At 52.1% G+C, this 11571-nt stretch overlaps 1 protein-coding gene across 8 annotated transcripts in view; it reads right to left on the reverse strand.

Moving 5' to 3' along the window:
- Positions 1-2638: 2638 nt before the first annotated feature.
- Positions 2639-11571, reverse strand: part of RGS6 (regulator of G protein signaling 6) — a 626535-nt gene continuing 617602 nt past the window's right edge. For 7 of the 8 annotated variants that reach the window (XM_050798808.1, XM_050798809.1, XM_050798805.1 and 4 more), the window contains one exon: positions 2639-6690. In XM_050798808.1, coding sequence (XP_050654765.1) covers positions 6640-6690 — 51 coding nt within the window. In that variant the 3' untranslated portion in view covers positions 2639-6639. The remainder of the gene's footprint in view (positions 6691-11571) is intronic. The other variant, XM_050798810.1, reaches the window with a different exon arrangement.

Here is an 11571-nt window from a genome sequence, read left to right on the forward strand (position 1 = left end):
GACAGACACACACACACACACACACACACACACACACACACACACACCCACCCCAGAGAACCAGAGAATCTCACAGGTTCCTCCCTGTGTTAATATTCACTGTTCTCTACTGGGGGTGCGATCACAGGCAAGGCCACAGGAAGAGATATCCAGGGACTTGTCTCATGTTTTAAATGTCCCCTCCCTGATCCCTCCTGCCCCTTCCCAACCCAAAGCCATCCTGTGATGTAATGGGAGAAAGAGAAGAACCAGGCTTTATTTTCTTGGTTGGAAACTGTAGGGACGAGGCTGCCCCTCCCGTGGAGGTCCATGTGTTCCCTTGGACGCCAGGTGTTCTCAGAGAATGGAGGCAGGTCCTTGTCCTAGGTCAGAAGGCAGAGTCACTGGCCTGTAATGGAGTATTTTGGAACAAGAGCTCAGAGTCCAAATCTCATGGAAGTAGCCATGAGGCCCATCGGACAAACGGGAATCTAGATGGGCAGTGGGAATCTGTACTGTTTCCATTTTCCATGCGGGGTCTGGGGAGGAGGCCCCTGGCCTGCCACTCGGCTGTTTCTCAGGCATAATGCAGGGCTATTGATTGAGGCCACCCAAGTGACACACAGGGAACCAGGCCCTCGCTGGGAAGAAGGGAGTCAGGGGCTTGTGAGAGGCAGAGAGAGGCCGCTGCCTACACAGGCAAACAAAGCCCACAGCCTCGAGGCTGGCGGGAAGGGCGGCTCTCAGGGGCTAGGCTGCTGGGGAGGTTATCTATCTGGCAGGGATTTGCAGACATACCCGGCCTTCACTGCCTTTCAATGCCTGTCTCAGACATGGCTCCAGCTAACACCAGCACCCATTCTGTGAACATTTACCATGTGACAGGCCCCGGCTAAGCCCTCTGGATTAATTCACAGCCACCCAAAGATTTTGAAACTCTCATTCTTGTTTCACAAATGAGGACACGAAGGCTCAGAATGAGGGTGGCTCTGGGGCTCTGCACTCACAGGCTGTTTCTTTATTTTGTCTGCTGAGATAAGCCAGACCTGGCCAGGACACCTCCGGGCTCTGAGGAGAACTGAGCCCACACTGTAAGTGAGCAAGAGCGTACCAGAGAGCTCTGTGACAGATGGAGCTCACGTGGCTACACCCCACAACCCAGGCCCCTTTAAAATTAGCCAGATCCCGCAGCCTCTTTTTGGACAGGGGGCCATACCCCTCTGTGTACGGGGTCTGGTGCAGATCCAGTAACCCCCACTGTGGGTGCTGAAGGACTGGGTACAGGGAAAGGGGCCCAGCTACTGGTATCAGAAGTCCCACAGGGGGGGCCAGGGGTTCCTATGGGTGTTTCTGCAAAGGAAGGGTGGCGGAGGGAGAGCCTGCTGGGCACAGCTCTGTGGGCCCAGGAGGGGATACGCGTCTCAGAGAACTACTTGGCTTTGGAGGCTGCCACATCTCAGGAAAGGTTTTAGGACCAGAGACACTCATCAGAGGCCCCGGTGGTTCCTCGGAGGCTGGGATCAATGGACAATTGGAGGCTAGCAGCAAAGGAAATGACAGCTTCATGCCTGCTATGCCACAAGTCCCCAGAAGGGTATAGGGAGAGAGGCAGCTGTCAGGATGGATCTCATTCTTGGGTGGGCACAGCTTTTTGTGTTATAGGTGGTAGCCCCAAATCTCCACCTTGATTCTGGACCTGAAAGCAGAGCTCTGCTCTTGGCGGTCAGTAAGGTAGTGTACATGCACAGCAACAGCCTGATAAGCAAAGATTCTGGAACTAAGCCAGATGGTCCAGCTGAGAAGGCAGGCGCAGCTCTGGGTTCCCTGGAGGTGGTGGCCATGGTCAAAGAGGACAGGAAAGCATGGCTCTTTTGGGGGTGGACCAGGACGTGAGGTGGGACATGTTATGGACCTGAGGCAGATGTGACCTTGATCTTGATTCTGTGGGGCAGAAAATCCTACACAAGCAGGTGGCCCAGGGGTTGAGAGACGAGTTGGTTCCCTTGTAGCTGTGACTGGGATCCCATTCTCATGCCTCTGAACTCATTTCTACCTTTAGGAGCAAAATTTCTGCCACTGAAGTATGCAGCTAGGTGTTGGCCTTGTCATTCATAGAGGGATTGCAGGACACTAGCACCGCCTTTTTACCTTGCGCTCGTCCTCCTCTTGTCAGCCTGATGCTCTGGCTCTCAGAGTCCGGCTGCTTTGGTGTTAGTGGGAAATGCAACTGTCTGTCACTCAGGAAACAGACTCCGTGTAAGAAGCACCGTCTGTATACAGCAGACTTCGACCCTGGGATCTTATTCAAGAGGGTGTCAGAGCAGCCATAGGGTTTTATTACCTGAGTACAGACAGTGGGGCCTGGAGAACCCCCCAGTCAAGGAGACCCTGGCAGAGTCAGGGACTTTGGCCTTCTGGTGACACCACTGTCCCTACCTAACAGAATGAGTCCAATGCCCCAGAGCTCTGGCTTTTCTGTGCTGCTTGGCAGCCTGGTTGGGAGTGAGAAGGAAACAGACGTGTGTGTGTGTGTGTGTGTGTGTGTGTGTGTATGTGTGAGATAATGGGGAAGGATGGGGTGTGCGGAGGGGTGTTCGATTTTTCTAGAGGCACATTCTGCCCAACAAACCCCCAAACCAAGGAGCCACACAGAGTTAGCTGGATTGAAGTGGGTTCAAGTCATTTATTTTTAGACCGTACCAGCATGTTTGGTTCTGGGGTCCAATCCCCAAATTCCAGAAAAATAAACTAATGAGAACCACATGCACTAAGAGGAGGCCATTCCGACGTGTCCGTGATCATGCGGTGAGTGGGCTTAGAGTATAGAACAGGGGTCCCCGGTGTGGAGCAGGGCCTTCCCTCCCCAGACAGCTGACAGCAGCTGGCTCTGAGCCCTCATCGGGGCTGGGGAGAGGGCCGAGCCCTGGTCATTTGGACCCTGTCGCCACATAGACCCGGGCCCCTTATTGCTACATTTGCTACTTTGCTACTTTATGGCCCCTGGGTCTAGCCCAGGGGATGCCTTATCACTGGGTGGTACTAATGAGTAGGTTGCTGGCATCTGCTGTTGCTATGGTTACACGAGCACAGGCCTCTCTTCAGAGGGTCCCATGGTGAGTTATTAGTGATTCATTTGGCCACTATTCAACTTATCCCATGGTCTTTGCTACATATTCAACTTGGGCAGCTCCTTTTCGAGGCTGGTGGTGCATTATCTCCCCCCGAGCCCAGAGCTTCCCAGCTCCTGGACCTTGCAGCAACACCTCCCTCCAATACATTTTGCAGAGCCCAAAGGAAGAGAGCCCTCAATCCTTTCCCTCTTCTGGGAAGGCTTTCCTGGTGGCGGTTTTTGAAGCTCATGTATTTGGAGCAGAACAGGAGGGATGCATTTTAGGAAAAACATCACCTTCCGTAATCACCAAGGGAGCCAGTAGGGTGGCAGGCTCCCGGCTCAGCGTCCTGTTGGTGAGGTAGTTAGAACATCCCAGGAATCCTGCCAGGGAAGAAGCCCCTGGAGCATGTCCCCATGTGTTCAGCTAGTCCAAGCTGCAACTCAGAGTCGCAAGAGGTCCCTCCCAGGGTGCTGGCCGGGGCCCCCTCACGGCCACTCAGCGGCAGTGAGCCTGGAGCGCAGGTCCGGCTGACTGCACTGGCAGTTGGGCCTTGCTTTGTTCCTGGGGTATAGCAACACCTTCCCAGGAGAACAAAGCTGACACATCACTTTCTGGAAGGGCAGGAGGCTCCTCCCAAGAGAGTTCCTGCTGCTTAGGTCAGGCCATCTGGTTGTGGCTGGACATTTATATGTGCCAACCTACAAGCTTTCTTCTTCCCATGTAGGGAAAGGTTATTTTAGTCAGATGCCAGTGCCTGGTGCCTTGTGTATCTAACCCGATGGGTGGCTGGTCACTTGCTGCAGCTGCCCTGATGCTGTGGCTGTGGGGCTGCTAAGATGTGGCTGGAGAGCGCTTTTCCTCTTAGGGAGGAGTCCTAGGCCCAGAGACCACACCCATTCAGGGAGGCTAAGGCAGCTTCTAGCGGGCAGGACAGGGTAGGGGAACCTGCTTTGCTACAGAATTGCCTGCAAACATCTAATCTAGTCTGAATTTTTGGCTGTGTAGACCAGGCCAATCGGAAACGGGCCAAGAACAGATCTTCCAAATGTACTTACATGACCAAGGTCTGTGTGGTAGATGGACTTTGGATAGGCAGCCTCATTCCACTCCCTTCTTGCAAGCCTCTGGCTTGATCTACTGGGGAACATGGGTGCCTTAGCTGCGGGGTGGTGTGAGAGGGTTATTGCTCTGGGTTTGAGTCCATCTGAAGTCTCCTTAGCTCCGTTGTGCTTACTGCCCCTCCCCTCTGGATGTCCCCAGAAGTGCTTGTAAGCCTGCAGCCAGCTCTATCTCAGGGCCAGAGACCACCCGGCTCTGGGCAGATCCTCTGGGGATCTCCAGGGAGACACCAGTCAGAAGGGGGCACAGAAGGAATGGCCAAGAAGCCAACCCTGCCCTGTCTGCAGCCTAGCTTAGAATGCCCCTGCACCACGGGGAGAAGCAGGGGGCAGCCAAGCCCCTTGCCCAGGATAACTGAGGGCACTGAGGTGCCTGCTGTTTGGGAACACCCTTTGCCCTATTCCTGGGGGTCAGCACAGCCTGGGGATCCTTGGGCAAGGCTGCAAATGAACTTAGACTACAATTTTGTTCTGAAACAGGAGGTTTATACAAAGAGAAAGGGGATGAAAGGGGCCTGTCAAAAGACCCCCATAATGGGGCTTCATGTCATTCATGCACTCATCAAGTGGTTACTGCCTCCAAAGTACCAGCCTCTGTGCTGAGCAAGAATTGCCACGTCTGGAGACACTGAGGACTCCACATCTGTCATCTCTCCAGTTTCCACTGTGCCTCTGAGAGAGGGAAACTGGGGCATGGCCATCAAGAACTCACAAGGATACAACATAAGGAAGACTCCTAATGCCTGTGGCGGCACTGCTGTGAGGGACAGAAGGCTGGTGCCCTGGGGACAGGGCTGTGTGGAAGCAGACATAGCCAGGACTCGGAGGTGGTGGGGTGGAAGGATGGGTCATCGGGGAGCACCCAGGAGGCCGGGTCTGCAAATAAGCAAGCATCTGAGCCTTCGGTCACCGGCTGGTGAATTTGGCTACATGAGAAAAGAAATACCAGCGATCGCTTTATTGCTTCTATGTTTTTTGTTTATATGCTCCCACGAGAGATTTTTTTACCTATGGCCAAAAATAGATCAAAGGAATGGATAGTCATAGCAAGTGGGGGAGTGAATGTCTGGATTCAAAAACAGGTTACTTAGTACAGCTCTGTCTGTGGGCTCATGGGTGTCACAATAATAATGACAATGATGATAGTATTAGTTTGCTAAGCACCTACTACGTATCAGGCACCTGACTCGGTGCTTTACATACATTACCTCACAGCCAGGTTGGCAGACGGTCATTTTGACACACACACAGAGGGAATACAGGTGGATCTTTTGCAGATTTTTGCATTTCCCCTAGGCGACCGGTTTAGAGGGGTGCTTTGGCTGGCCCTTCAGATAAAGACTGGGAGGAGAACCCTGCGGCCTGGCCTGGTCCCTTCGCAGCATACTCTGCTCCAGCTTCACACACACAGGAGACTTGACCCAGCAAAGGTCTCACCATGCCTGTCAGGACACTACCACGTGGGGGCTGCCAGCCCTGTAGTCCAGCCACCTCCTGGGCTGGGGACCCTCCCAGCTCCCACCTGGGGCTGCCAGAGGGGAGAATCCCAATGGCCCCTGAGTTCATGGCCATGTTTTATTTTGAGTAAAACATGAGGGAATAAATCAAGGAGCAAGGGGGCAAACCAGAATAAATTATGAAATAATTTTCTAAAAGATGGTCAGCCGAATTCCCGCAGCTGTGAAACAAGCTCTGTCATCTACACCAGTGCTTCCGTGAACGCTGGACCCTTGAGACATGTGATGGGACCTGAGGGCAGCCACCAGGCTGGCGGGGACCTCTCCGAACGCTGATCTCAAAGAGGGTGGAAAGAACTTGAGGTGGGGCAATCCATGAGGTTGCTTTCTCGCTGAAGACGTGATTTGGACATTTTACGTGAAAGCGGTGCCTGGTGCTGGCGGTGACACTCGGGTGGCCACAGAGATGTGAGGGATGACAGGCGGCGATGGGGATGTAGTGGCTGTAACTATGGGAGGTGCCAGGGAGGTGATGAAAATACTGGATGTGCTCTTGGTCCACTCATTCCTCTTGAATTTGCCGGAAGGTGTGACCCCACAGATAGCAGGGGAGCGAGGATAATAATAGAATCTTAAGTGGTAGTCGTGACAGGAACCCCACGACGTGTTCTCCCCTGAATGAGCTGGGATCAGGGCCTCTTAGCGAGTGGAGTGTTGGAATACAACTGTACAGAGAACAGAGGGCTGTGAACAGGAGCCTCCGCTGGGCCCAGCCCAGGCTCTGTGGACTCTTTCTTTCTGGTCTCCCCGTTCACCCACCGAGTCTCCCCACCATCGCCCTTCATTGCCCTCACTCTTTCTCCTTCACAGTGACCAAGTCTCCCCGTAAGGAAACTCTGTCTGCAGATGTGGAGCGCCGCCGCCTGCCCGTGGGGTCCGCGGGCCCGGGCCCTGGACCTGCGGTGGGAACGGTCAGGAGGACTGCATCAGGCCCGTGAGGCGCTTGCCCGCCAGCGACTTTCCCTGCAGAGAGACAGCCACAGAGAGGCACGCACAGGCGCGCGCACGCACACACACAGGGACAGAGACACAGAGCCAGACAGGTGAATTAATTGTTGCATGAGCCATGGAGGCCAAACGACCAACCAACCCGACTGACTACCTTGATATTTGATCTCTAGGTATACGGGAGCCTTAACTTGGGACAGCTGGAGAAACCAGGGCTCCAGGGAAGGTTCAGGGAGTCCTGGAGGGTCCCCTTATGAGGGTGTGTTGCTGGGACTCTTTTTGGGGTGTGGGAAGTTTACTTACCAAACACCAGGTATTTAAACCTTCAGGTAGAGCAATTTTTAATGCTGGTGGGCTGCCCTGAAATTGATTTTGTTCACGTGGGGAGGAAAAGGTGGACTGGGGCATACTGAGGTCAGGGACGGGGGCTTGATTCAAATAGAGGGTGGCTAACGATCTGGCTGACTAGAAGCTAATGAATTAACTAGTCTTAAGAAGGCACAGTCCTGTTTGGAATGCAGGGTAGACACAAAGACCTTGAGTCCTCTTGATGACCAGTTCTGGGACTGTGAAAGTGGGGGGCATTTGCTGGGGCTCAGAGCCACTGTAGGTCCCAGGGCAGTGCACTCCTGCTGTCTCCTATGTTCTTGGCTTCCCGTCTGTGGCACCTAGGGGCAGAGTTTGATGACCCCATACCAGGAAAGCCTACAAGCCCTCCAACTATATCCATGTGGCAGTTCTTCTCAAAAACTAAAATAATGAACTGGATCATGAGGCCTGGTGCATCAGCCATAGACGTGCCAGGAGAGTCCCATTGTCCATGTGCCCTGAGAGGTGGCGGAGAAGCCCCTGATCTAGGAGGGGAGTTGTGACTGGGCACCAGGAGGAAGGTGAGGGGGATGAGTGAGGGTCCGTCGCTTTGCTTATTGCCCTTACATAGTGTGTGCCCGTTCTTCAGCTCACCCTCTTTAGAAATCCATGTCATTGCACAGGGTTTTAGAGGAGAGTGTGGCTGGACCTAGGCAGATTGATCACTGTGTCTGGGAAAGCACTCCAAACCCATCCTATTATTGACAGCGGGTCAGCGACACCACTGCCATCTGTGAAGGGCAGCACGTGAGAGCTCGTCAGCATGGGCTGCAGTGTTTGGCCGTGAGATTGCAGGGGCCAGCAATTCCTCATGTTCATTTCCAAGTGGGGTGTGAGGGCTCATCTTGTTTACTGGGCTTGGCTGCGTATAAGCTAGATGTAATTAAAAAAATTGATCAGGTTTGTGAACCCTGGTAGGGTCCTCAATAAACCTGCTGATTGATGAATTGATGGATAACGGGTTTATCTAATAAACGAACACCACGGGCTGTGGATTTGCTGGATACAGGACAATGTGGCATCTGGCTTAGATCTCCATGAAGGGGCATGGCCAGCCTGACTTTGAGAATTCTGGTGCTATAGATGGGAGTTTGTCCAGAAATGAAATTGCCCTCAGGAGCTGTCAGAAAGTCTGCCTTTCCCTACCTTTCCTTGACCTTTTTTCTCCCCATTTCTTTCACTCCCCATTTTCACTAGTGAGACAAAACTTTTCATTTTTTTCTCCCCATCTTAAAACACCCATACACACACACACACACACACACACACACACCCCTACAAAAATTTCCCCATCAGCAACCTTATCTGAATCTTCAAATACACTCAACTTAGCCTGCAGCAGGATACATTTATACTCGGCTAAGGAGTTTTTAATCAGATTTCGTAAAAATCCGAGAGCGTTATGGTGTCAGACTTTGAAAAATCACTAAGACAGAATGGCTACTCCTTTGTCTAGACCAGGTTAGGTATAACAATAGCTCTTAGAAGGCAGAGGGTGACCTTCAAGGGCTCCCCCAGCCCCGGGTTCTGTGGCACACACCCAGCTGTGACTCTCGAGTGCCCTTTCTTACATAGAGTGTGAGGCATTTGTCACTTGGGAATGTGTCTTCCCAGTGCAGGCCCGAAGGCAGGAAGGATGGGGGCATGGGGCATCCTCTCTGGGGAAACATGGGGCTGCTGAGTCTAGGGGACTCCTTGTGTGAGCTCTTACAAGCCTCCCCTACCCCCTGTTACCCATGTCCATCCCTACCCTATGAAAGGCACAAAGGAAGTTTGTTTTCCTCTTAGGTGCTGCTTATTGCTGTGATAACGACCACACACCAGTATCGGTTCCTCCTCCTCCTCCCATCCCTCCTCCACCAGGGCCACAAATCACACAATGTGTACCCAAAAATATATGTTCTGAGTTTGCTATCCACAGCGTTTGGGGCTCTCATTTAGCTGGTGAATGGGGGAAAAAAATCACTCAAGCTTCTGAATAAGAGTCTGTGGCCAATGTGTACATTCAAAGCCCAGAGACAAAGGAGGTGAGGTTTACCAGTTGCCCAAACCTACACTGCAGCTTCATTCTTATTAGCAAGGTTATTTTGGCTGGAGAGGGGACTGTGGGTTGAGGGAGGTTGGAGATTCTATTTCTGGAGGATTATGTGTCTATTTGTTTTAGGTGAATTTGGCCCTGAGGCTTCCTCACCCTCAACCCTTCCCCGTTCTACAGAATGGGCTGGGCTGGGCTTGAAGGCACTAATTAATCTTTTCCTGCCTAAATCCTGGAGCGCAGCCTCACAGCTCTGACTCCAAGGACCTGTGGCCAGTCTGTCACTGCCCACTCCTTCGCTTCCCCCAACTGCTTTTATTTCCCAGGATTTCAGGGTAGGATGGTGCAGCTGACCAGCTTAGGGGCCACCCTTGGGATTGTTCCCAACCTCTCAGCAACCCAGGCGGTGCTGCTTGGCATTTTTGTCTCCCTCTCCCCACTCCTGCTTTCGTGCATTTACCAAATGCCAGCTCTGCTGCTAAAGATGGAGGTCATGAGGGTTCAGGTCGGCTGGAGAAGCAGCTCAGCCCAGCTGCAATCTACCCGCTGCCCAGCGCCCTCCCGGGTGAGTGAGGGCAGGCTCAGGCTGGAAGGCGGTTAATCATGCAGGATGCAGGCATGGCTAGATGCCTGGCCCTGGGCTTTGGGGAAGAAATACTGCAATCACACTTGCTCTGCAGCTGCTTCCCTTCTGAAGAGCTGAGGCTCCTGTAGTTTTCAGTGATCAAAGTAAAATCTGATAGTAGAGGCTACCTGTGTTCAGAGATGAGCTGCCCCAAAGTGCATGCCCCTCTAGGCTTGCAGGACGCTCCTGAGGAGCCCGCTCTGCCCAGAGAGAGGGGAGCTCCTGCCTGTGCCCTCCAGGGCACTACGCCCCTCTCTTTACGCTCATCCCTGCCTCCAGTTTGGATGATCCTGAAGGAACCACTTCGGAAGGGGAATGGTAATTCTGCCTGCCCGTGTCTGGCATTTGCATAGTTACAGAGGAAGCAATTTTTTTTCAGGGTGTGAATGTGTAATGTTCCTCAGTGCTGGTCAGTTGGGAATGGATCATGGTGCCAGGAAACTGCAGCCAGCTCAGCCCGAGGCCTTGGCGTAGCTGAGCGAAGCAGCTGAGGATGGTTGAAAATGCTATTAGCAGGCAGCCTTTGTCCAAGTGAAAAAATATACAGTGATTAAGAACTGAGCTGCAGAAGGTACATTCCAGAGACATCAAAGCTTTGCATACCGACAAAGTGCTTTTCACCTTTGAGACATTTGGCAAAGTGTAATCCAATAGATTTTGGGATCCTTCAATTTCATGGACCATGGGCTCAGTGCTGGGTTCACTAACACCCACGCATTCAATTCCCACCCTCCACTCTGATTAATCATTTCAGCTCTGTGGCCATCCTGGTGGCTAGGAGCCTGGAAGAAGGTGGTCATGAAATCCTTTGTTTCTGAAAGGAAACACACAAAAGGAATGGCCCCCTTTTGTGCAGTGAGAAAAATCAACATGCTGCTTGACATGCTGTGGCTCTGTGCATTGCACTTCCACATATTAATCAACAAAGCATGCACTATCTGGGTTACCAAGAGCTTTTGCCACTTACTTACCTGGGAGACTGATGCTAAACTCTTTCTTTGGCTGGGAGGAGGGCTGTGGCTCAGAGAGTAGCCCTGGGGGTCAGATTGGAGCATACTGGGGGACAGCAGAGCCAAGCACTAGCGGCTCAGGGAGGACCTTTTTCAATGCTAAGAGAGTAAAGACATCTGAGCTTCTGATGAGATTTTTTTGCTCATCTGCTCAGATGAACTAAGACCAAAGTTACAGATCTCAAGTCTGCCAAATCAAAATCCAGGCTATTATGGGGGAAAGAAATCAACCACAGTTGCCCGTGGGGGAGAAGGATGAAATTGATTGGAAAGGGACATGCAGGAGCCTTCTAGGGTGAGGGGGTATGCGTTACACGGGTGCATACACTTGTCAAATTCATTGAGCCATATACTTCAGATCTGTTCATTTTACCATATATAATTATATCTCAAAAGAAAAAAAATTAGGAAAAAAAAAAGTCCCAGCTATGACGTCTACTCCTTACTCTTCTTCAGTTGCTGGGCCCATCCCTGGGTTTGGAGAAATTCAATGCTTCCCCTCTCCAGTATGGGAGGAACCTGGATTCCTCTGTTAGGGGAATTCGAACTTCCAACAGAACTAAAGTGGAGCACTATTTCTTTTTTTTTTTTTTTTTTTTTTTTTTTTTTTTTTTTTTTTTTTTTTTTTTTTTGAGACGGAGTCTCGCTCTGTCGCCCAGGCTGGAGTGCAGTGGCGCGATCTCGGCTCACTGCAAGCTCCGCCTCCCGGGTTCACGCCATTCTCCTGCCTCAGCCTCCCGAGTAGCTGGGACTACAGGCGCCCACAACCGCGCCCGGCTAATTTTTTGTATTTTTAGTAGAGACGAGGTTTCACCGTGGTCTCGATCTCCTGACCTTGTGATCCGCCCGCCTCGGCC

The sequence above is a fragment of the Macaca thibetana genome, chromosome 7 (assembly GCF_024542745.1).
Source record: "Macaca thibetana thibetana isolate TM-01 chromosome 7, ASM2454274v1, whole genome shotgun sequence".
NCBI lineage: Eukaryota > Metazoa > Chordata > Mammalia > Primates > Cercopithecidae > Macaca > Macaca thibetana.